At 36.3% G+C, this 27002-nt stretch overlaps 1 protein-coding gene and 1 pseudogene across 2 annotated transcripts; both read right to left on the bottom strand.

Moving 5' to 3' along the window:
- Positions 1 to 15467: 15467 nt before the first annotated feature.
- Positions 15468 to 18504, bottom strand: LOC120170714 (annotated as a pseudogene).
- On the bottom strand, positions 18402 to 22633 carry LOC120170593 (tyrosyl-DNA phosphodiesterase 1-like). Of its 2 annotated transcripts, XM_039178532.1 has the most exons (16): positions 22392 to 22633; positions 22121 to 22300; positions 21777 to 22037; positions 21532 to 21696; positions 21389 to 21449; positions 21104 to 21180; positions 20763 to 21020; positions 20496 to 20585; positions 20268 to 20402; positions 19926 to 20075; positions 19590 to 19693; positions 19443 to 19496; positions 19206 to 19296; positions 18950 to 19030; positions 18725 to 18869; positions 18402 to 18633 (listed from the first exon to the last, which is right to left on the bottom strand). In XM_039178532.1, the coding sequence occupies exons 1-16, from the start codon at positions 22617 to 22619 to the stop codon at positions 18563 to 18565; spliced, it is 2151 nt and encodes a 716-aa protein (XP_039034463.1). In that variant the 5' UTR covers positions 22620 to 22633; the 3' UTR covers positions 18402 to 18562. The 2 variants fall into 2 exon arrangements, 1 of the variants encoding a protein (XP_039034463.1); XR_005520794.1 differs by lacking the exons at positions 18402 to 18633; positions 18725 to 18869 and having other exon boundaries at positions 19916 to 20075.
- Between the last annotated feature and the right edge of the window lie 4369 nt (positions 22634 to 27002).

The following is a 27002-nucleotide window of genomic DNA, read 5'->3' on the forward strand; positions in this document are numbered from 1 at the left end:
TGCCCCATGTTGTCTGCTCCTATGCATACCTAAATACCAAGCCTCTCGTTCACTCCCTTATGAAAGGAGAATGCTATATCAGTTTTTGCAAGGGAAATATATGGTGTTCGGGCGTATCTTTCTGGGGTAAGGTCGGTCAAAAGGCCTTGTTTAATCATGTTACTTTGTCAATGATCTGTAACTCTGAATCATTTACAGAGTTTTTTAATTCAGTCGATATTCAAAGAATCACAAGTTTGCAAATTTGATTCATTGCTCGCCATCTTTAAAGTAACATAAATTTATTTAAATGTCCTCACAAAAACTTGAGAAATGATGAAAAACAAATTCAAACAAAGTGCTAAAAATGATGAAATGATCTTCCTCCTCACTTGGATGCCCCTGAGTTGTTGAAGTCGATCCAGTTCTTGTTACGAATCTTCTGTATTATTCTCTTGAATACATAGCAGTTCTTAATAGTGTGCCCTGGGACACTGTCGTGATATTCGTAATGAGCATCCTCATCATACCACTTGGGGTATGGGGGCTTCATTGGTTCCACAAGGTATGGTGACACTACGTGGGTGTCAAAATTGTTTTGGTAAAACTCATTGTAGGTCATGGGAATATGGTCAAAATGTTCCTTTTCCCTTTCCTTCTTAGGTTCTCTGGAATCTTGCCTAAAAGTACCTGACGGTACAACTGCAATTGATTTTGGGTTAGATATTGTAACACCTTTATTAGTGTTGTAGGTGTTAACGTTGTTAATATCTTTATTCATGTTCTTCATAGGAGGTTTTTTGATTGCCTCCCCGTCCTCAATCTTGCATTGTTTTATGGTCGTTTCACCATTTCCCCGTCCATGACTAAGTTGGAAAAATTACCATATTTAATTGCAACTAGTGCCCGAAGTAAGGAGCCTTTAGTGTTTGCATGAAGAGCCTCCAGGTTTCTTTCTCATCCAAGGGTGGATGAACTTGCACAGCCAAATCCCTCTATTTTTTAGCGTGTATTCTGAAACTTTCATTATGCTTCTTTTTCATGCTTTGTAGCATAACTCGATCTAGCCTCATGTCATTGACGTATTTGTATTGTTCCATAAATGACTTGGCTAAATCCTTCCAAGTCTTGATATGGGATCGGCTTAGCTGATTGTACCTCCGAATGGCTGAGCCCGACACACTCTCTTGGAAGAAATGAATCAGGAGTTGATCATTTCCCACATATCCTGTCATCTTCTGACAAAATATCGTAATGTGGACTGGGGGACAACTGTTTTCATTGAATTTCTTGAATTCGAGGACTTTAAACTTTGGTAGAAGCACCAAATCTGGGACCAGACTAAGTTCTAATGCATCTATTCCGTAATAATCATAGTCCCCTTTGACCACCTTCATTTGGCCTTCCAACAGTTTAATTTTCTCTTCCATCTTTTTCTCTTTGTCTTCCTCATCAAAATCCAGGATATGGTAATCATCTGGAGTATTGTCAGGGTTGGTTGTAAAAGTTTATTTCTTTGCAACAGATGAGGTTTTCCCTTTTGCCGCATATAAGTCCCCTTGTAATCCAGGTAATATTCCGGGTGAGATAACCACCTGTGGAGTCGGTGGAACAGTTACCCCCTAGGACGAACCTGCCCCTAGTGCACTCGCTTTTTGTAAACCAGATAACTTGGCCACGATTTGATCGACCAAGGATTCTTAGCTCTTTCTGATGGTATCCAGTGTATTCTGACTGTTTTGGGTTATCTTGTCTTCCAGGTAAACTCGGTGTTTGTTTTTTCTTCTGATAAGACATGTTTTGTTAGTTGATATTAATTTAAAAATATGGAAATATAACAATAAACATGAAATATAAAATTCAAATGATGATATGCATGATGTATGAAATTTTAGAGGCATTGATCCAGAAATGTGTCTGTTATTATAAATAATCCTTATTTAAACAAAATTGTGTTATCTTTTTAAGAGACAATAAACATATCAAAGGTACATTCGGACTAAATCCTCTAGACCCTGAACATATTCTAATAGATTGACAAGTCTTATTCCTTCATCTATCACTGGTTGGATACCTTGTCGAACCACTCTGGCTTCCCTTGCTAAGCCATGCAAATGACAAGCCGCCTTCTATACTTGCTCCAGGAAGTCACTGATTACTACATCTCTAGCATTCACCCTTTGATGAGCTTGCTCCCAACGGAAATGCCACTAGAACCTTCCATCAAGGCACTATCTGAAGCTCGCTTGCTTGCTTCTTGAATCCATCCACAATAGCCTATAACTCATCTATGGGTTTTTCATCCCGCTCTTGTTGTTTCTGAATAGACTTCTCTAAGTCAGCTACCTAGATTCTCAAGTGCTTGTTCTGATGCTGACTATATATTAAATACATCTGACCAGTTTTTAGCTGTTCTTTTAGAGTCTCTCTTTCGTCATGCCCTTCAAACTTTCTTTTCAGGCTGCTAGCTTCGCCTTTCCAGTACTCAGAAGTCCTTTTCAGATTGGAGTTATTCTGGACTTGCTCTTGGTACCCATTTTTCAAGTCTTCAAACTCAAAATGAACTTTCTTATGTTCATTCTCCAGCTTGTTTGCCCGATCCTTCTGAGTATCGGTATCTAACTTCCATTGGTATTGTTCAGCTTCAAGTTCTCTTACCCTTTGTTCCAGTTTATTCTTCACGGCTTCAAAATCTTCCCTTGCTATCTCAAGTTCGGAAGGGACATACCATATATGTTCTTCCATGGCCTGGGTGTCCTCGCAATCTGGCACTAGGATGTTGTCATTTTTCCTTAATCTTCGCCACTCCAAATAGTCAACAGTAAGCATGTCTTTGGCAGCCACGACTTCCATTTGGAATATTTTCATCCATGACTCAGCTACATCCTTGATCATTTTCTTGTAGTTGTCTTCATGGTACATAAATTATGATCCAGATAGTCCGTATGTTACTAGGACAAACTGAAGTGCCCCATACTGTCGAAGTGTCAAAAGCAGAGAATACCCAACTCCTCCCCATAGTCCTAGTAGGGTTATAGTGTCTGAATCCCTACATCAGAAGAGAATGTCACTGTGAGTCAACCAAGGAACTCTTCAGGCAATATCCCGGTCCTAAAGATGTGTGAAGACTTTCATCCATTTTTCTTTTGAGGAACCTTTATGCCATTTCAAAGTGATGAACTCTCCCAAAGGTGAATAAGTGCTGTTGAATCGGCGGTAGGCAACTCCGTTAATCTTCCAGAAATGGCTGTGAATCCAAACTTGGAGAAACTGAGCACACCCTATGAACCTTCCTCCGCCAGTCTTTCTGCAGTGGTTGAGAGAGCGGAAGGTCTCAGTTAAAATGGTCGGTGCTGGATTTACTCACTTCGAGAGCTGTTCAAACAATTCCACCACATCTGTATCAATGCATCCCAAAGTCTTTGGGAAGATAACCAAACCGTACAGGCGTGCGAAGAGATCTATTGCCTTCCATTCGTTGGGGCGGTTCGTCATTAGTTGCTTGATATGGATCCACTCAATTCCTTCTCCGTTACCTTTGCGTCGAAGTAGGTCAGTTACCTATTTTTCATCTACCCCTACAACCTTTGCCAGTCCGTTCTTGAAAGGCAGACTTTTGATGTGTTTGATGTATGTCCGCTCCAATCTGATGCTTTCACAGTGTAACAGTGTAGTGTACTCTTCAATTATGGGCGCCATGTTCTCCTGGTTAAAGGTGAAGCAAATGTTCCCTGTGTTCCATAATTGAACCAATGCTCTGATCAGGGGCTCATCAGTCTTGACATAAAGCAAGAGTGCAATATCACCATACCGCTGGCTGAACTTCTATTTCCGACCACTCTTCTAACTGTCCCAGATGTTCTGAAGCTCTTGTACATTATTCTGCTTTAGGCTGATAGAGGCGTAGCTAACCAAGTCTGACACATAGCTTCCTTGAAGATTGTCTCCCTTTTCTTTATGGGTCTTTTCAGACCATAGTCGTACCTTGGTGTTTTTTACGTCTTGTATTGCAACCCCTTTGTCCATTAATTCAGATTATTTATGTATAACAAGCACCTTTCTATGGATCACTATCCTCTTTTTATGATGCAAATGCTAAAAAGACAAACATGAAAGCACAAAGTTAGTAAGATAATATATATATATATATATATATATATATATATATATATATATATATGACGAAAGTAAAAAGAAATATAAATGAAAAAACTGCATGAGTAAAATCATCATATGTTTTGAAATGGGATTTTGGGGTAGGCTCTAATTCCCTGTCGTATCCCAGTTTAGGTTCTAAAAAAGATACTTGAGTTCTCATTGTCGGTACCCCCTTGGGCTTGCCATACCCTTAGTCCTAAACCCATTACAGGCCCATGTGGACTAAGTTAAACTCGAGAGGATACATTCCCTTATGCCCGCACGGAAAATAAATTCTCAGAAGACATAAGGTATATGAGTCTCGAAGGCTATTTGCTAGGCCCGCACGGAGAATAAATTCTCCTGAAGGTGTACTTTCACCCCCACTTAAATAGGGTTTAGAGCTCAGGTATAAAGTCTTCGATGAAAAACGAGTTTGACAAACTGAAACCATTAAAAGAAATAATCAGTACAACTATTTATTTGAAAAAAATAATCAAAAGTAAGTAAAAAGGAATGAAAAGTTACCTTAAAATTTAAACTTACCATTTTCATTAAAAAGACAACTGGAAATTACCTTAGCCTGACTCACTTACATGTCCCCATTGGAGTCGCTAAACTATCGCGACCGCCATTTTCATTAAAATGATTAGAGTCGCTACCAATCATTTTAAAAATAATATTTAAACTGGTCGAACACCATCTTACCTGATCTGCGCCTTACTAAAGATATGTCGGATTCGGGAGTCGGTTACAGTCAATGAAGGATTAACACTCTTAAACTGTCCTTTCGGTACTAATTAATTTGTAGTTGTCTTAATTAAGAAAATTTTAATTTAAATTGAAAGATAAAAGTTCGATCCGAATTACTCACCTTTAATGAATTTAAAAGCATACCTTTAAAAAAGTCAGAGAAATGTTAGCTAAAGTAAAATGCAGAATCAAAAAAGACAATAACTATAAAAAATGTCTTGAAATAAAAAAGAAAATAAATACAAAATAAAAAAAAGAGTAAAAACCAAATAAGTTAACTAAATTAAGAAAACAAATCAAATAAAAGAAAAAAAGAAAAAAATGGGAAAATAATAATAAAAAAACATAAACAAAACAAAAAATAATAATAAAAAATAATAATGTATATATATATATAAATGTTAGATAAAATAATAATAATGATAATACAAAACAAAAAAACACCTAATTCAACTCTCCTCACCTAACTTAACCAACTACCATCATTTCATCAAACAAATGAGAAGAATTCGGGTAGAGAGGGGAAAGGAAGAAATTAAAGTGGGGGCCTAGAAAATAATAATAATAATGAAGGTTAGGTAATATATATAGTATTAATAAGTAAAAAAAATAAAAATAAAAAATAAATAAATAGTGAAAAATAGAAATAAAAAAACTAAAACATATATATAACATATTTAAATAAAAAAAGGAAAAATAATGATAAAAAATAAAAATAAAAATATATACAAAAATTATAGGTAAAAAATAAAAACAAATAATATATATATATATAAATAAAACGTTAGATTAAATAAATAAATTAAAATGCAAATTAAATAAGAAAATACAAAATTGAAATAAAAAAGCAATCAAGTGTCCAAATTAAAAGGAAAATCAATGTAAAAATAAAATTTAGGGATGTTAAATGAGCTTTTAAAACAAACGGGGACTGAAAACGTAATAATCCTCATTTTCCTCAAAAACACGTGGGACAAAGCTAGATGGATTGGGTCACGGGTCGATTACCGTGTTGGTATAAATACCACTAATTTAACCCAAAACACTTCATTTTTCATTTTAAAACACAACCCCCTTGTTTTTTAAACTCTCAAAGTGTTCTTCAGTTTTGAATAACAACCCCGTGGGGTTCTTGGTGAACCCATATTCCGGCCGCCAGTCTTCGCCGGAGAAACTTTTTTTTTCAAAAGCTCTTTCTCTCTAATTTCAAAATATGGGCTTTGTTTTTAAAAAATGCCTCAGGGAGGCTAGATCTAGGATCGAAAGCTTCGAAACCTTCCCCTTTTCATCGGTGATTTGGTTTTTAAACCGAATACAAAAAAGGTGCAACATGCAAGCCAAAAACGCGAAAGCAAGGTAAGGAAAAAAATTACATTTTATTTCGAATGACTTTTAAAATTTTTACAAATGTTAATACTTTAATTGCTCGTAATTTCTCCTAAAATATTTGTATGTAATTTTCGTGTATTTCCAATATATTTTTCGAGTGATTTACATGTGTTTTTATAATGAAAAATAAAATACTATTTTTTCGGTTGCCCTTGGAGTCATGTTCGCCGGAAAAAACGAGGGAAAGGCGTGCGGCTGTAGATCTTGCTTGCGGCGCAGAAGAAGAGAAGAAGACCTAGGGTTCTAGAAACCCTATTTTTCTGGGTTGGTTTCGGTCTGGATGGGTTCGAGCCTGGACTGGTTCGGGTGGCTCCACTGGTTCTGTTGGGTTGGGTCCACTATTAGGCTGTTACACGCGGGCTTGTCAAATAAAAGAGAAAAATATGTAAATAACATATATGTTATATAATTATCGGAACCGTCTTTTGGTTGGGCCTGAAACTGGGCTTCGACTTGAATAAAACTACTTAGAGTCGCCACCGATCATTTTAAAAAATATTTAGGTGGATCGGACACCATCTTACCTGATATGCGTTGTACCAGAAATGCGTCGGATTCGGAAGTCGGTTACTGTCAAGGAAGGATTAGCACATTTGTACTGCCCTTTCGGTACCAATTAATTTGTGGATTGTCTTAATTGTGAAAATTAACATTTAAATTAAAATTTAAAAATTCAACTCGAATTGCTTACCTTTGATTGATTGGTATTCCTCCAAAAAGTCAAAAATATTAGATAATAAATAATAAATAAATACTAAATAAATCAAAGAAAAAAATAAAATTAAAATAAAACGAAAAGAAAAAACCTTTCTCAAAATTGCTTTCCAATTCAACCAGGTAAGTGCTGAGCTATGGTTTACCACTTTTTTGGCCCATATTTGTTCACCAGCTTGATTATTAGTCCGTCCTCCTCTTTAGACCAAGGCCCTTTAACTAACTCTGGATTCAAGACCTTTTCCCACCTGTGTAAGTACTGTACATCAGTCCGATCCTTGAAACACTCGGCTATCTTTTTCTAATTTTTTCCTTTGAAACGTTGAACAGCGTCACGTAGAATCTCATCGTCTTAAGCTATCTATTGTCCTTTTGTAGAGCGTCTTGTAGGACTGGTAGTCCTCCCATGAAGAGCTCGCATTCTCTGAGCATCATCGCCGATGTTGGGTCCAACCGAAGGGGTCGATATTTTTTTGTCACCTTCCATAGTTCTTTTGTAAATAAATGAAGATGCATACCGTAATTCCAACTCTACAACGCTTCGCCCCTTAATCTACTGTCCAAATCATCAGAAATCAACGTAACTATAAAGTTCCACTTAACTGAGCTTCGAAACCCGAGAAACGAAGAATCTGAAAAGAGATGAAGTAGAAACGATTGGCATTTGCAGATCCAAGCGAGGAGATGTTGAGAAAGCGAAGATAAGGATGTCCAAAATGCACAGCGAAGATTAAAGAAGATGAAATGGAGAAGATCAAAATAAGAGCAAAAGGAAACCAAGCAAAAAATGGAGAGGGAGAGAGAAAAGGGGTTTTTCGTTGGTCTCCATCTCATTTTTACTGAATGCCTGCCTCATTTATAGTTGAGTGTGGCTTTGTTTATTGTGATTGGTAGTGGGTTTAGTGGAGTAGGTGGGGGTAGTGGAAATGGTTGAGATATAGGTTTGTAAATGAATCGAACGTATATGAACGGAGGTATGTTCATATTCGTTCATTTAATAAATAAACGAACATAAATGAATACGAACATAAAGGAACAAATTTTTTTGTTCATGTTCGTTCATTAAGGAATATAATTTGTTCATGTTCGTTCATTAAAATGATAAATGAACATAAACGAACACAAACGAACGAACATAATAAATGAACACAATAAATGAACAAAATAAACACAAAAAATAAACTTATTCAAACTCAACAAATGAATGTAAAAAAAGTAAACAACAAGATTGACAATTTAAAATTTATTAATATAACCTAGAACTTCAGAGTTAATTTGTTCGAATACGACAAAAACATACATAAATCATGAATATGCCATATGAACATAATAAATTCTTAAAGTTAATTTGTTCAACAAAATAATCTTCTTGAAATCCAAACAACTTCAATAATTTCGTAACATATTCAACTTGCCCTATGTTCAAACATAAATGAACGAACATAAATGAACATGGATGAACGAACATAAACGAGCATATAATCGAACGTTCATGAACATAAATGAACAAACGATCACTTTGTTCATGTTCGTTCATTTAATTAAACGAACGAAAAAATGTGTTCATATTCGTTCATTTAATAAATAAACGAACTTCCCGCCGTACGGTTTATGAATGGTTCGCTGAGCGTTCAGTTCATTTACAGGCCTATTGAGATACGTAGGGGTTGGAGTTAAATGGGCTGAGTACTGGGTTTGGGTCGGATCCGAATTCGGGTCTTACAACTGGGTCTTGGGTGTGTACTGATGGGCTTCTAACTGGGCTGGGAGTAGGCCTGCAAAATGTAATTTAATTTAATTAAAATTAATAGTATATTTTTTGACCCGGAAAAAAACGGGTGTCTACAGCTGCCCCTCTTTGCACATTCTTGTGTTAACAAGAATATGGCAAGGATGAAAAAGATAACCATTTTTTGTCCAATTCTTTTTTTGGTTTTGGAAACTTGATAGTGTTTGATTTGGGGATTGACACTGCTCATAAGTGATATAGAGGTCTGGTCGTCTAAGGGTAACACAGTTACTGTGACACTAAGATGATCCATTGGGTACAATATCTTTCTTAATGAAGTTGAAATCATGGGTGACTCTTTTTTTGTGAAGTTCAGTTGAACTGTACAATCCTAAGCATGATATCCTTTGTCATGAAGTTGAAATCGTGGACCTCTTGAGTGCGATAACCCTCGTTGTGACACTGAAACTGAGCTCAAAGTATTGGGAAGTAGCTCATGGATTATCTTCTAGCCCAATATACTTTGTTGTGAAGCTGAAATTTGACCTGAAGGAAACAGGCTTTTCATTGATGTGTCACAGATAACTCATTCGTCGCGAAGTTGGGTCAATCTTTTGGGTACGATATCCTTCGTTGTGAAGTTGAAATCGTAGGTTTGATGACGGATAACTCTTCTTGTCTTTGAGTTATGCTGCAATGGGATGGGGAATGAATCCCTGTTTTTGCATATGACTTTAAGTCTATCCATTAGGCACGATATCATTCATCGTGAAGTTGAAATCGTGGATGTCTCCTTCTTTGTGAAGTTGAGCTTTGAATTGAATATCCTTCGTTATGAAGTTGAACTCCAATCTAGAGATGGATGCTGCTTGTGGGCATGATATCCTTTATCGTGAAGTTGAAATCGTGGATGGCTCATTCGTTGTGAAGTTGATCTTTAAATTGGATATCATTCGTCATGAAGTTGAAATCCAATCTAGAGATGGATGTTGCTTGTGGGCACGATATCCTTCGTCGTGAAGTTAAAATCGTGGATGGCTCATTCCTTGTGAAGTTGAGCTTTGAATTGGATATTCTTCATTGTGAAGTTGAAATCCAATCTAGAGATGGATGTTGCTTGTGGGCACGATATCCTTCATCGTGAAGTTGAAATCATGGATGACTCATTCATTGTGAAGTTGAGCTTTGAATTAGATATCCTTCGTTGTGAAGTTGAAAACCAAGGGTTGTTTCACCAAATTGGTTTTGAGTTGGATATCCTTCGTCCTAAAGTTGAAATCCAATCTTGAGTAAGTTTCACCAAATTGGCTTTGAGTTAGATATCCTTCGTTCTGAAGTTGAAATCCAAGTATTGTTTTACCAAATTAGCTTTGATTTGGATATCCTTCGTTGTGAAATTGAAATCCAATCTTGAATATTGTTTGGCTTTGAGTTGGATATCCTTTGTTGTGAAGTTGAAATCTAATCTTTTGCAAGTTGCGTCGCTTCGAGTTCAATTTCCTTCACTGTGAAGTTGAAATTGACTCTGAATGAAACTGGAAAGTCGTTTGTTGACAGACAGCTTTTCTCAGCTTAAGCTGTGCTGTAAATTTCCTATAAATGAAGGATGGCCCCCCTTCACGGGTCTAAACCAATCATAGTTCTTTAAATGGCTCCCCTTTTACGGGAAATCTAAGTGGTATATTCTGTCAGTCATTTATCCTCCGTTGTGGAGTTGAAATCTGACTTGAAAACGTCAACTGAAAACTAGTCACTGGTTGTTGAGTTAAGCTGAACAGAATCCGTTCCAAATTGGTTCTCGAACCCGTCTAAATTTGATTTTAATATATGTTGGTCTTTCAATAGGTCAAATTGGTTGAGGTATAGCTCATCGGTGCTGAGTTAAGTAACCACCATCAATTTCTAAAGGTGCTTTTGAATCGAGTATCTTTTGCCTTGAAGTCAAAACTTGACTCTAAAGCTGCAAAAATTATGTATGTGAAAAAGAAATGATAAATGTAATACTCTTAAGTATGTCTAAGATGTATGTAAAATGAATTAGTTCTTGTTTTATCTCTTAGATTGAGCCTCATTCTTAGTCTGTTTGTTCCTGCATGTGGAGGAAAAACCTTCAGAAGATCTGGTCGTTCACATCTGGATGTTGAATCCCCAAAGATGCCCCAATATTCGACGTTGAATCTCCAAAGACGCCCCAACATTTGATGATTCAAATATGCCCTCATCGTTCCTCATCTATTACTTCAGCACTGATTCTAAGCATAAGCTTTATGTCTGAGAGTCACATGTCAAATACCAAGATACACTCTAGAGAGATTGTATTGTTTGAAAAGTGTTTTTCTTTTTCTTTTATTTTCGAGATCTGAAAATATTAATTTAGAAGAGTTTTGAAAAATGTTTGATCAAAAGTTTTGAAAATATTCCCCCTTTCTTGGTTTCATAATTGAGACGAATCATAAACTAGAGTTCATTGGATATCAAAGAATTAATTACATGGTTAATCCTTTAATAAATTATAGTTATTTGACAAGTGTCAAGATCAAAGCTATCTTTGGGAAATGGTTAAGTAAGGAAAGGATAAAAAAGTCTTAGGTTATTGTGTTTGGTCAAAGGTTTAACATTTTTGTTTATTTGATGCGCAATGGTTTGATGGGGTAGCTTGTATGCTCCTTTATTGGAAGTGTTCTCCGACTCCCAACTTTCATGGTCACGCTCAGATTGTGCGATGCCTTATCAAGGAATTTGTCTATTCGAGCCCCCTTTTCAGGTTTTCAACTTGAATCCTCCTTTGGTTTCAAGGCATAATCAGAATCTATGTCTTGAACCCCCTTTATTATTTTTCTCTATCATGCATTAAAGATTTTAAAAAACTTTTTATAAATAAAGATTAATCCTGATGGGCTGGATGAAATCTGAAGATAGTCTCTTCTGTTCAGAAATCCATGTATGATTAGAAGGGACTTTTAAGGCACGTAACGTATGTCATGGTTCATGGTTATGAAAGAAAAGGATAAATAGGCCCAAACAAGTGTTTCGGGGTATTGAACCAAGTATCAATTCATTATGATGCCTTCAATCCTATCTTGTTCAATTTGAATATGTTCATATGTGTTTTTCTTGATTTTCTCTGGATGCTCCATGATCTTCGAGTGAAGTGATTATGGAATGGTTGTGCTTGATCAATCTCATAATTTGAACCTCGATGAATCGAGAGAATCTTTGCATATGCATCATGTCTTCTTTTTTTCTTCACTTTTTCCTTTGATTTTGTTTCTCTTTTTTTTATTTTCTCTTTGCTTTTTTCTTTGTTTTTTTTCTCTCTTTTTTATTCTGATTGGATCTTCACACTTGGCATTTGATTCACCTTTTGGTATCTCTTTTGGATTGATGTCTTCACTCATGTGAGCAGATTTCTTCCACCTTGGCCCCCGGTGTGGAGGGTGATCCTTGGTTAGGGTTGAATCAGAAGAAAAATACTATAGGCTCAAAATGGGACACAAGGGATATATATTTTATCCTGTTATGAAGGGATAAAGAAATAAAGTCGTTCATCATTTCATACATGGAAGTCTTCAAAGAAGAGGTATCCCCAAGGGGAGATTTTCAGGATTAATTTTATTCACATGAAAACAGTGTAATTAATGCATGATAGAATTATTTCGAATGAATTATTCTTTCTTCTTCTATCTCCCAACATGTCTCAATGTTCAGGCTCCTTGGAGATGCCCCAAGTTGTGTCTTAGAAGAATGCTCATGTTCAAATGAACAACTCAATGCCTTAGGTTTTAATGGTATAAAAATGTCAATTTTGAGTCTAAAAAGATAATGGTGTGACTTTATTGACTCAAAGAAAGATATGGGTATGACTCTTTGTGTATCTTAAAGATAAAGGCAATGTTCAAAAGTTTCAAAGAGATGTAATGTCCAAATTTGGTCTTTTGGTAATGACCATGAGTTGTTTTGGGTAAAGAATCAAGGTATTTTATTTTGGGGTTTTAAATAGGATAAGAGAGGTCTAATCTTGTCATATGTCAAAAGTCTACAATTCTTGAAGAATTAAAAGAATATTTAATTTATTTAATATTTGAAGAACAAAATATTAAAACTCGTTCAATTATTCCACCTTAGAAGGTAGCATAAATTCAGTCATTTAAAAGATTAAGCAAACATGAAAGATAAAAAACGTTTTCAAACAAAATAATGCTCTCAGTGCAAATGGTAGAGGCAATGCCCCCTTCTTCGATTGCCCATTCCCCTAAATCCATCAGGTTTTGGATTTTGCGCTTCAGTGCCTTACAATTCTTAGAGGAATGTCTGGAGCTTCCTATATGGTAACTGCACACAGCTTCAACATCGTAGCCCTTAGGGTATGGGGACTCTTTTTTCAGATCATCATGGCAAGCTTAGTCCTACAATCAGCTGATCAAGCTCTCGCTGTACTGATTTTAGTTTTTTCTTTTAATTGTTAAAATCTTACTTCCATGTGGTGTCATGTGGTTAAAACCACTTCATCGAATCATCTATGAAGAAATTTCATGTTTATGAAAATGCTTAAAAATGAAATGTATATGCAAAATGCAAAAAATGCATGATATGTTCGAAACATTGATCCGAAAACATGTCTGTTATTATAAATAATCTTTATTGGGACAAAAGTGTTTTATCTTTTAAGAGACAAAATTATCAAAGGTATATTCTGACTAAATCCTCAACACCCCGAACGGCTTCTAATAGGTTGACTAGTCATCTGCCTTTGTCTGTCACCGGTTGAATACCCTGTCGAACCGCTCCGGCTTCTCTGGCTGAACCGTGTAAGTGTTGAGCTACTTTTTGTACTTGTTCCCAGAAATCTCGAATGGCTGCATTTCTGGCTTTCACTCTTTGATGAGCATGTTCCCTAATAGAAATGCTATTGGAGCCTTCCGTCGATAGCAGCTATCTGAAGTTCATTTGTTTGTCTCTTGAATCCGTCCAAAATGGCCTTTAACTCAGCTAGGGTTTCGACATCTTGTTCTTGTTGTCTCTGAAGGGACTCTCCCGATCAGTAGCCTTTTTCTCTTCTTGCCCCTGCAAATTTTGCCAACTCAAAAGGTCGACTTTTGATGTGCTCGGTGTAAATCTCGGTCTGTTCTGAGTCCTCTACAAAGTGACATATTTTCGATTATGGGTACCATGCCTTCTTGGTTGAATTGTCTTGCAGATTGTCTCCCTGACCATAGTCAGACCTTCGCATTTTTCACCTCTTGTATTACAACCCCTTTGTCCATTAATGTGAATTAGCTAGGTTTAACGAACACATTTTAGTGTATCAACATCTCTTTTGAATGATGCAAATGATAAAAAAATAAAATAGAATTAAAAAAGGGAAAATGAAAAGAGAAAAATATTAGTGAGATAATGATAATAAAAAATAATAATGAAAATAAAAAGTCCTACCTCACATGTTATCTACCCCACATGCTTATTATTCATACTTGGACATGATCTATATCCCGCATGCTAACTTTAAGCAAATCTTAACTGCATATTTGTCTAGTTCGCATGTTTTGAACAAAAAATAAAGCAGAAAATAATCTCAAAACAACCTAGGGTTTGAAATGAGGTTTTGGGGTGGGCTCTAGCTCCTTGTAGTCTCTCGATTTAGGTTCTAAAGAAAGGTACCCGAGTTCTCCTTGCTGGTGCCCCATTGGGCTCGCCAGACCCTTAGTCCTAAGCCCAATACAAGCTTATGTAGACTAAGTTAAACTCGAGAGGATACATTCTCTTATGCCCATACGGAGAATAAATTCACACGAAGACATAAGGTATATGAATCTCAAAAGTTACTTGCTAGGCCCATAGGGAGAATAAATTCCCACGAAGGCGTCGCTTTCACCCCTACTTAAAAGGGTTCGGAGCTAGGGTATAGAGCCTTAGACGAAAAAAAGTTAAAGATATGAAATCATTGAAAAAAAGTCAGTGCAACTATTTATTTGAAAAATAATCAAAGATAAATAATTAGAATCGAAAAAATAAATTAAAATTTTAAACTTGCAATTTTTGCTTAAAAAGACAACCAGAAATTAATTTCGGCCTGACAAACTTATCTGTCCCTAGTAGAGTCGCCAAGCTATCGGAATAGTCTTTCGGTTGGGTCCAGAACTGGGCTTCGACTTGAATAAAATGGATTAGAGTCGCCACTGATCATTTTAAAAAACATTTAAGTGGATCGGACACCATCTTACCTGATTTGCGTTTTACCATAAATGTGTAGGATTCGGGAGTCGGTTATAGTTAAGGAATGATTAACACCCTTGTACTTCCCTTTCGGTACCAATTAATTTGTCAGTTGTCTTAATTGCGAAAATTAAAATTTAAAAATTCAACTCGAATTGCTTATCTTTAATTGGTTGGAATTCTTCTAAAAAGTCAAAAATGTTATATAATAAATATTAAATAAATCAAGGGAAAAAATAAAAAATTTTAAATTTTAAATTTTAAAAAAAAGGAAAAGAAAAAACCTTTCTCTGCATTGCTTTGCAATTCGTCCAGGTAAGTGCTAAGCTATGGTTGACCACTTTTTTGGCCCATATTTGTTCACCAGCTCGATTATTAGTTCGTCCGCCTCTTTAGACCAAGGCCCTTTAACTAACTCTGGATTCAAGACATTTTCCCACCTGTATAAGCACTGTACATCAGTCCGATCCTTGAAACACTCGGCTATCTTTTTCCAATTTTTTCCTTTGAAACGTTGAACAGCGTCACGTAGAATCTCATACTCTTCGGTTGTCTATTGTCCTTTTGTAGAGCGTCTTGTAGGACCGGTAGTCCTCCCATGAAGAGCTCGCATTCTCTGAGCATCATCGTCGATGTTGGGTCCAACCGAAGGGGTCGATAATTTTCTGTCACCTTCCATAGTTCTTTTGTAAATAAACGAAGCTGCATACCGCAATTCCAACTCTACAACACTTCTCCCCTTAATCTACAGTCCAAATCATCAGAAATCAACACAACTATAGAGTTCCACTTAACTGAGCTTCGAAACCCGAGAAACGAAGAATCTGATAAGAGATGAAGTAGAAACGATGGGAATTTGTAGATCCAAGCGAGGATATGTTGAGAAAGTGAAGATAAGGATGTGCAAAATGCACAGCGAAGATTAAAGAAGATGAAATGGAGAATATCAGAATAAGATCAGAATAAGATCAAAAGGAAACCAAGCAAGAAATGGAGAGGGATAGAGAAAAGGGTTTTTTTCGTTGGTCTCCATCCCATTTTTACTGAATGCCTGCCTCATTTATAGTTGTATGTGGCTTTGTTTTTTTGTGATTGGTAGTGGGTTTAGCGGAGTAGGTATAGGGATGGCAAAAAAATTTTGAATTTTAATGGGGAAAATCGAAAATCGAATTAAACGGGTCGGGTTCGGGGATGATAAATGGGAACGGGGATGGGGAAAATCTATTTATTTTAAACGGGGACGGGGACGGGGACGGGTTTGGTAATCCCCGCCCCGATTACCCGATTACCCGCCCCGATTACCCGCCCCGATACCCAACCCGATAAATATTAAAAATAATTATTTATTTATATATATATAATATTAATAAATTTAATTTAAATAAAAAATATATATTTATATATTTAATTTAAATATATATATATATACTCGGCCCGATTCCCGGCCCAATACCGACCCAATACCCGACCCAATACTCGGCCCAATATCCGTTTAAATAACCGTTTATGCTAAACGGGGATACCCGTTTCCCCGCAGTTTTCCCCGATTACCCGACGGGGATCCCCGTTTAAATCTCTACGATTTTTTAAACGGAGACGGGTACCGATTTTTTAAACGGGGACGAAGACGGGGGACCAATACCCGACTCGAACCCGGCCCGTTGCCATCCCTAAGTAGGTGATTTTTTTAGTGGTGGGTAGTGAAAATGGTTGAGACACGTGGGGGTTGGAGTTGAATGGGTTGAGTGTTGGGTTTGGGTTGGATTCGGATCCGGGTCTTGCAACTGGGTCTTAGGTGTGTACTGCTAGGCTTGTAACTGGGCTGAGAGTAGGCCTGCAAAATGTAATTGAATTTAATTAATAATAATAATAGTATATTTTTTGACCTGGACAAAAAAAGATGTCTACAATAATATATATATATTATATAATCATGTAATTATTTATATAGAGACGAAAGATAGTGTCTATAATTATCTTTCTTAATCATTAATAATATACATACATTCCATACACGTTTATTTAGAAAGAATATCACAAGTAATATTTATTGTTATGCTCTTTAATATCTATATTTTTCATGATTTCATTATTCATAAAAATGGGATAATGATTTATTACGATAATAATTATAAGAATTTAGGTTATCGGCATAATTCTTTTTTTATTAATGTAAGGGTAATTATAAGTTAATACATGTTTGTAAACAATCATTCATTTAACTATTGATGTAACTTAATCTGTGCAGTGTCATAATTCTTTAAATATATTAATTTCATTCCTAAATAAATAATTTATTAGAAATTATCTTTAAATGTTGACTTTAAAGATGATGAAAATTTCATTTCACTATCAAGATAGTTAAGGATTCATTTCATTTTAGAGTAACAAAGGTATATACATCAACAGATACTTATATAGTAATTTAACATTGAAAAATTATATAAAGAAAAAATTAATGAACCACCAGTGACACTACCATTGAAGATCTCAATAGTATCACCTTGGGCAACTTGATGCTACCTAAACGATCGGTTTTCATCCATCACATTCTGTTTATAAATAAAAAAAAAAGGAGCCTTGTTGTGGCAAATGAAAATGAAGCCCTTGGTACAACTTTTTCCTCATGTCCCCAACATTATCCGTCGCATTCACTTCCAACGGTACCTTCTTCGACCCGCACTTCGGCAACACCAACAGCTTCAATTTCTTAGAACCCGACGCTGTCCCTGTATCCGTAGGAGACAGCTTAGTATCAACATCGATATCGTTATTCTCCATCGGCTCACACTCTCCGTTTGACTTAACTACTAGCTGACTAGCTAGGACGGCTTCCATTTGATCGTGAATATTCTCCTTTGATCGTAAAACCGTGTCTGTTTCCACGGGGACTGCGGTTTTTGACGATGTCATATCGACATTGAGTTGTGCTTTCTTTGACGGGGGATGAACTTGGTTAGATAATTTTGGATAACGTTGATGGCAGTTGTTGAACTGAAAAAACTGATTTGAGAAATCAAAAGTCCAAAACTATTTAGATCGGAGTCCTGAGTCCCATACCCAAACCTAGATAGAACATACGAGAAATATAAAACAATCAAAATTTAACTATCAATCGATAGTTTATTAGACGTTAAATAAATTAACATTGTGTAAAGATAAAAATTAAATTAACAAAATCAGTACCCAACCTGGATTTAATTAGCCAACGAGTTAGTTTGACTATATATATATATATAATTGATAATCCACCAACTATATATATATATATAATTGATAATCCAACCGTACCTGATCTAGATTAAGATTAATTAACCAATAAAAAACTTAATGGTCCAATTTTTACGTCTCTTGTTAACTCGCCAATTGTGTTACCAAAAAACTTGTGATATCTTAGTTAAGAATTTTGATAACTAAAATTAGGGCTACTTTTTTGTGCAACAATGTTCAATTCTATATCCTGTAATAAATATGAATCCATAAAACTATTACTAAATACTATTATCTTTTCTATATATATACACACATATGACCGATAAGGGGGCTATCTCAAAATCTTGTGATTCCTTAGATGCCCATGGAAGCACCATTGATATGTTACTACACAGAATCCGTATGTGCAATCTAGAGAAATCATATGACCGTACACTACATTCGAGGCCAAGCCTGACCGAACACATCCTTCTTCGTGTATTGTCGATCCCAAGACCACGGGACATCTGCAATCGAAAGAGACAACAAATTCGATGAATTTTGGAAATTCAGCTTATAAATATTGAAGATGATGCACGAGATTCAAAGTTTTATGACCTTCACATGTGTATAGCTCGGGAGGGAGTTCGTACGGCACGGGCAATGGAATTACTTCGGATGTCTTGCTTCCTTGCCAAACAAGAGTTACTAGCTTCGTTTTTGCTGCTACAGAGTTGCTGATCGGTTTTGATTTAACGATAACCTGATTTTACAAAACAATAGAGATGGTCATACCTTTTTCTTCTATAGGTAAGTGCGAATGAATCGGAAACAGCCATTTACCTTTGATGAACCTCCATTGGCTGTACAAGAAAATTCGCGGCCATCTTCTTTGATATGAGAAGGTAAAAATAGCACACCGAGCTAGAAAGATTTATACAGAACATAATGTTGATGCTTAGCTAGCACGAACAAGTTGAAGGGTCGAATAACAAGAGAAAAGTCGAATAAAAAGCAATGCATTCATTTGTTGAATAACGAGAGAAAAGTCGAATATAAATCGATGCATTCATTTGTTGATTATCGACAACGTATGTACCTCGTAAGAACGGATCATCAACTGAGAATTGTTCTTCTGAAGAGCTCCCCAGGCAGCTTTGCTAAGATTTGCAGAAGTTAGCAAGAACCAACTGCATCCATGGAGAAAGTTTTAGAAACCAGCACGAGAAAACAGACACACTGATGGCCCAAAGTCGAACGTATAGTAGAGGCAATACAAAATCTTAAAAATTAAAAGCTTTTGAAAGCATTATTTAGGGGCTGAATGAATTCTTACGCCAGTTGTTGCCCCTTGTAGCGGGTAAACGTCTTGATATGTGGCATTGCACGACTGAAACACCCGAAAAAAGAAAAATCTTAAGGATCAACAATGCTGATTGATATTTTATAGCTTAATCTTTCCCCAGCGAGGAAATAGATATACCAGCGGCCGGTATGGCTTGCCTTCCACTTTGCCCAATACTTCTTCAAGAATCCTTTTTCCACGTTCTTTATAGGACTTGGAATTGCACTGCCAGCAGCATAACCCTATGAAACAAGGTAGAATAACAAATATAAGCGAAACTTCACTTGAAGAGAAGTAGTGATTTTTGTTCAGCATCAGCTCATACCACTAACATTTTAGTTTAAAGCCTAAAAAATAATGTTAACACCGAGAAACCTACTCGATAGTACCTCTAAGGAGCATCTGCATACCACTACCAATTTAGTTTAAAGCCTAAAAATTAATGTTAACACCAAGAAACCTACTCGATAGTACCTCTAAGGAGCATCTGACGTCCTCAACAGTGGGCCAAATTATAAATGGCTCTCCCAATCCAAGTGGTGTTTTATCTTCTGAATAACCCGATGACATTGAAGTTGCTAGCTCGGACATCCATTTCTCGTCCAACGAACCGAGGGAGGAGAACTACAACAAGCCGAACAAGAAAAAATGGCATCAGTGAAAGCAAAATGTATACAACTACTTTCTTCTATTAATCTATACATACCATGAAAAAAAGTCCAATAACTTAACGAAATTTCATTAGTCTGATCCCCGAGCTTTAAAATTCAATCCAAATCACCTCATGACTACACATTAATCAAAGTCCAACAATACCTGATAAACTAGAGGAGATTTCTGGAACTCTTTATCAAAAACACACTCTTGGAGAACAGTACGCATTTTCATATGACCCCACTTTTTCATATTAGAACCCGTATGATATCCAGGTACGGACGCAATTAGTTGAACCTGAAAATTTTCAAATAGTTTATAGGGTCCCACATATAATTATGATCTGTAGGTATAGATCTAAAATATAATTTCAAACAAATAAATTTATACCTTTGCCTCACTGTAATCGAACTTCCTGAAGAAGGTGGAATTAATGTTGAAGTTTCCAAGAGCTGGTAAATTAGCAGTGAACTCTGGCCACTATAAGAATTCCAGAAAAGAAAGGCATTGTTATAACTATTATCAAATAATATACGACAGATACCTGTAAGTAATTGTATGAAGGGAGAAATGTTTAAATTCTCAGCGCAGACAAAATCATGTTTCTCACATGCAATTTATAAGAGCCAATCCAAAGAATGTGCTAAAATTTGGTACCTTCAATGTGCTGAGATAGTCAATCAAGTCATTCTCAAATCCACATCCTTTTGCTGAGTTACTTTGATCTTTCCAAGGGAAATCTTGCATCCATAAACCTTGACTTTTATTGTTCCAGTCAACATATATTAAGTTTGCCGTATGAACAATAACTCTAATTCCTTTAGAATACACAAGGAGCATTGCCTTCGAATGGTGTGTTCCAAATGAAATCGGTAATGGTGGCTTGTGTAGAATCCAATTGTTAGGCTTCCTTCTCTGTATAAGGAACAGCAAATGATGTGAAAATTCACAAATCAAGCTTTCAGCGATAAAAAGAGACATTTAGACCTATAGCTGACCTTCATAAGATCCAGCCTGCTATCACCTTCCCCATGAATAACCAATACATTGGGAATTTTCGCAAGTTTCGGACATGCTACACAAGGCAAGATGAAGGAACAGTGTTAGATGTATGAAAGAAGTATAAACCGGATAAGAAAAAAAAACAGCCTCATAATCAAACAACAAGAACTACACCAAAATGAGACATCGATAGAATAAAGAACATCATAACCGAAGTCCTTACACAATGTTACTTGAGGAACTGAATAACAGATGCACCATAAAAGTTGAAGAAAATTCACCTGATATTAACCAATCAATATCTACCATGTAATTCGAGAGGACCGCAAGAAGAACATCCCCCTAGCAATGACATTAACAATCAAGCAGTGATATATTCAGTAAAAAAAAGGCCATACATAACATGAATCACCAATACCATTACCTCAATCACATCCCCTATAGAAACAGAATTAGTATTTGCCCATGCCGGCAACCCTTGAACTTTCAAGAGACGAAATGTTTGCGGCAACTTATCATTCGAAACCCGAAAACTACTAATAGCCTCAACACAGTTCTGCTCTTTATTACTACCTTCTTTCTCCTCTACCTATCAAATTAGAGCAAACCCATAGAAAGAAAAGCTTTTTAAAGGGGGGAAAACATAAGCAAAAGCTTCAAATTTAATACCTTCAGCTGCTTAGCCGAGTTTGTTTCATTTTTGGAACCTAGATTTCGCTTTTTCTTAGCAGCAAGTTCCGGGTTTTCTCCATCGCTGTTAGCTTCACTAAAACTTCTCTTATTTTCGCCAGTTGAAGATGATACGTATTTGAAAAGGTGATGACCCGGAATCAGCTCTATGATATCACCATTGCTAATAGCAGCATTTTCGCGGGAAGCAAGCTTCTTTCTCACCTTGCCGGACCTAACAACCACGGGGTTTGTTCCCTCCTACAAAAATTCCACCAATTGATCAACAGAAGAGAGGGAGAGAAAGAAGGAAAAGATTAAGAGAAAAAAGAATGGAACTTTACGACGAATAAATCGGCGGAGCCGTCAGGGGAGGTGGTTAAAGCAATGTGTTTGCGGCTGAGTCTCTTGTCGGGAACGGAAACATCGTTGCGGCCGATGAAATTGGGGCCGTGAAAAAGCGGGAGCTTAGGGAGTGAAGTGTCTTCTTCGAGATTGTTATTTACAGCAACCAAGTATCCAATCTATTAACCAATAAAACGAGTTTATAACCATGAAATTAGAAGAATAAGAAAAAAACAATAAAAAGAGAATTATTTCAGAGGGGTTATTGACCTGTGATCGAGGCATGGGTGACGAAGTGGCGTTCGGTGCATGAAACAGAGAAACAAACGGTGGCTTCAAGAGACTGGTGTCGTTCTTCTTGCTCTGACCTGGGCTTTTGGCGATTATTTGTAAATTCGAGCAAGATAAAATTAATTTCTGAGGTAGTGGACTTTTGGGCCTGGCGGTGCGGTGCGCAGTGGGGCAGGGCGGCAGCTCGGAAGAGAGAGCCAATTCCATGGAAAATCATGTTGCGCTCAACTTCACCTTCATCACATTAGACAGTAACACGAAGAATCAAAGTTAATCGGTCAAAACATAACATGTCACATTTCATTCTCAAAAATTATTTTTATTTTTTTAACTGAACACATTTGTTTAAATATTTTCCAGAAAAATGAAAATAACCTTTTGTTGTAAAGTGAGGAATTTTTACCTAATAATCTAGGCAGGTGGATTATTTAGCCCAATAGCACACCTGGAATTTTATTTTGGAATCTATGAAAAATGTTACAGTGTCCACAAAACTCGTCATGTTAGCGTGACAAGTTCCATGGGATATATTGTAACCTCCTCAGACCGATGCGGGTAACCCGATCCGATCTAAGGTGTCATATTAGGGTCACCGGAGCGACCCATTGTAAAAATCTCGGAAAATTTAAAACTTTTATTAAATCCTGTAACTCATAAAATAATTTATCAATATGCCGAAATAAAACAGATTTTCAGACTCGTATATAAAATAAAATACAATTACATGTCCTCTAATCACATGTACCATACTCTGCAAGCAACGCCAGAAAAACTCCCTTACTAATGTTGATAGTTACACTGGTAAAATTCTTTTAACCTGCAATGGTGAGTAATAGAGTAAGCTTCAGAAAGCTCAGTAATACAGAACTACCAGGTGATACTACATGACATGCAGATAAATGGAAAGTCATATAATTTCCTTATTGAATCAAACATATACCGGTTTTCGGAATAATCTGAGGTTCCACTGGTAGTTCATCAAGTAAAAGCTATGAAGATCTTAGGTCATAGGAAGCATTCATATAATGACATTTTCAGGAGATCGAATAGGATGTCTAGTGTGTTCCACTCAAAACCAGTGAAAAAATATAAATCTTTTAAAACCATAGTTGAACCCTTACCCAAACTCCATTATACAGTTCCTTAGAACTGCGTCCATAGGGCTTACCCTAAGCACAGAGCAAAAAGGGAGCCAACCTAAGGATATACCTTGGGGGCCTATGGGCCTACCCATGGATATCCTTAGATCAGTAGGGTTACCCTAAGCACACAGCAAAGGGAACCAACCTAAGGATATACCTTGGGGCCTATGGGCCACCCAAGGATATCCTTAGATCCGTAGGGTTACCTTAAGCACACAGCAAAGGGAACCAACCTAAGAATATGTCTTGGGGCCTATGAGCTTACCCAAGGGTATCCTTAGGTCCGTAAGGTCTTACCAACTGAGTCAGAGCAGTGCCTTCATACTTCAGAATCCTATCCATATAAAAATCCAGTAGAAATCAGTTTAGCCGTAAATCATAATACCTGGACCGTGATCCAGTAATATGTCATAACCGTGATAATGAAATAAATCATATAACCAATTTCCACCTGTACACCATAAGTATTCAAATGATTAACCCAAGGGAGTACCTTGGGGCCCAAGGATCCCATTAGGTCCGTAAGAAATTTCAAGCTTGATCAGAGCTATACCTCCAGTCTACCCATATAATATCCCAATAAAACAGTTCGATTATAACCAGTGAATCATAAAACCATAGTTCATAAATCAGTAGCTTTCATGATTTCATACATTAGGAAAAATTCATATTTTCGGTGAAAACCATAATCGAATATCATATACCATGTTGTCATGGTTCATAAACCAGTAAATCAATACTTTCGTTAAAACTCATTTTAAAACATATAAAATCGTCATGTAGCACATGTGGAACATACTAAAGAATCCGAGTATTTTTCAAAGGCACTATATAGTTATCAGTATGGACAACATGAATTTTTTGCAATTTGATCGGATTACAGGAACGAGGTCCTATGGGAGAGAATCAATTACTAACAGATCTAATCAGACATTTAAGGTTGATACTTTAGAATCCCATTATGTTTTCATGTGCATCAGGAAAGTGTTCAATAATGCGCGGAGTGATTTGTGTTGTTAAATGAGAAATGAAGATTCAGGACATTTACAATCCATGCTGATCGATCGGGTTATCGAACAATTTGAACTGAACAACTCTCAGAACTAATGCATGTCGACCCGTCAATTTGTTGCCTTCCTAGGGTATTCACTCTTTAATACTAATAATTCTTGTCCTTAAATCATCTTCGTAATCATCGCTGAATAGATTTTCCAATGGTCTTTATTTCATTTCCACGTTTCAACGATATCAGTAAATACTGACGTAATTGATTCGTGGTTTATGACCCATAAGTATAATTCATCATGTAAATTCAACAGCGTTTCCAAACTCATCCAAATCACTTATTTAATCCTCAGTCATTGAGGTTACTTATTAAATTTAGCAAACATGTCTATCCCAGTTACTTCAGAGTTTTCCAGAGTAATTTAGAGGTTTCTAAATTTCGGATACCTATTGTACTTTCATTCAGTTCAATTTATTCATTCTGGTATTCGTGGTTGATTTATCTCATGCATATCCACTTCTTAGTACCGAATGCACTCTAGAGTTGAGCTGAGCTAAGTCCTTCCAGAATTATCATCGATCCAAACTTGAGAAGACGAACACATATTCAAGTGATATCTATGTCATTTAAGTATTGGCATAGCATTAGGGTTGATCTATTCACTTAAGTTGTGTTCCATAACTTTTAAGGGTAGTGCAACACCCACGTTTATTTGGATTCCTTAATTAATCCAATACATTTACTTAGTCTAGGCCATAAGGGTATGTTGGTCATTTGGTGCTCAGTTTTATTCCATTCATTTCAGAGCTCAAGGATATCCAATCATTCCTGAGCTTGGTGATATTCTTGGGTCATTTCTGTTCAGGGGTATTTTGGTTATTTTACAGATCCAGTGTATTACAATCATTTCCTTCCATCCGACCTTATTATCGAATTCAAGCTTATCATTTATTTCAGTCGTTTCGAACAATTCTGTCAAAAGAGCACCATCGATAAATTATTCTTCATGTATTTACTCATAACTCAGAGATTTACGGATTATTAGGAATTTTCTGTATAAACGTGTAACTTAACGATGAAACTAGTAATTCATCGATTTAGGCATGACTTCATGAGTACTTTTCCATTCAGGGTCAATTTGAGCTACTTTTCCCTCTCAAGGGTAATTTTGTAATTTCTTAACCATTTACTTTTGGAATTAAAACTCTTAACCAAGATAATTATAATTTAGAGATTCTAGGGTTAATCGCTTTTCGTGATAATCTCTAAACTTTAAATCATTACTTATCAAACTTCTAATATCTTGTACAAGCCATCTGGGGTTTAGAAATCAGTTAACCAGATTTCCTAAGCAAAAACTAGTATTTTCTATACACGTCAGTAGTTTCATCAGATCAATATGTCTTTACAAACTTCTTATCCAACTTCCAGGATCAATTCTTGTTTTTTTACAACACAAGGGTATTTTCATAATTTTACCTAATCGAAGTATTCTCATCCAAGTACCTTAGACATTTAACCTTTAATGACATAAATTATAATTTACATAACCAGACTGATTCATTTATCACTTAATCACAAAACTTGTAGTTTAAATCCAACTATCCTCTAATTTCTTATATTAGTCATCTGAACCATATTCAGTTACCAAATTTTGACCGTATTCGGATCGAGTGTAGAAATTAATTATCTGCACAAATGAGACCAAACATTATCTTATTAATACATTTACCAATATCAACATGTTCCATAAAGCATAAAGAGGTAGTAAAGTATTACCTCGATTTTCATGCCATACTGATCGACCATTTAAACTCAATTTGAACGTCCTTGATCTTGAAATCAACTTCCAATAATTCCTTGGGATACATATCAATAGAAATTTCATTAAAAACAAAGCTTAATTGCGAAAAACGGATCGAATCGGGTGATTAATCAATCAAAAATAGCTTACCGAGTTTAAATTTGACGAAACGGACTTTGGATTCAGATTCAGGACGTCGAAAAACTTAAAATATGTCTTTTTCGAAAATTTTAACTTTTTGGTCAAAGTCAACAGTCAAAGTTAACGGTCAAACGGGTCAACGATCGGGTTAAAACGGGTCAACTGCCCCAACTGTTTTCGAACCTCCCCCACTCGCAGGGGCGACGCATGGGGCGCATGAACAGTACTACATGGCAGAGACACTTACCAAGGTCAGTTCACAATTTTAAATGGCGGAGAGCTCGATTTCGAAACGCCGAAACTTTAACTTCCTCACCCCCTCACGCGTCGGCGACGACGGAGACACAAAGGACACCGGTGGACTCGAAACGATGCAAGGAACACGATGGTGCGGGAGGTGTCAAAAACGGTTGGTCGGATCGACGTGAATCGACGGAAAACCAACAGATATTGAGTTAAAACCGACGATACTTTCTATTGAAATTTACGATGAATGA

The sequence above is a fragment of the Hibiscus syriacus genome, unplaced genomic scaffold, assembly GCF_006381635.1.
Source record: "Hibiscus syriacus cultivar Baekdansim isolate YM2019G1 unplaced genomic scaffold, ASM638163v2 tig00111783_pilon, whole genome shotgun sequence".
NCBI classification, from domain to species: Eukaryota; Viridiplantae; Streptophyta; class Magnoliopsida; order Malvales; family Malvaceae; genus Hibiscus; species Hibiscus syriacus.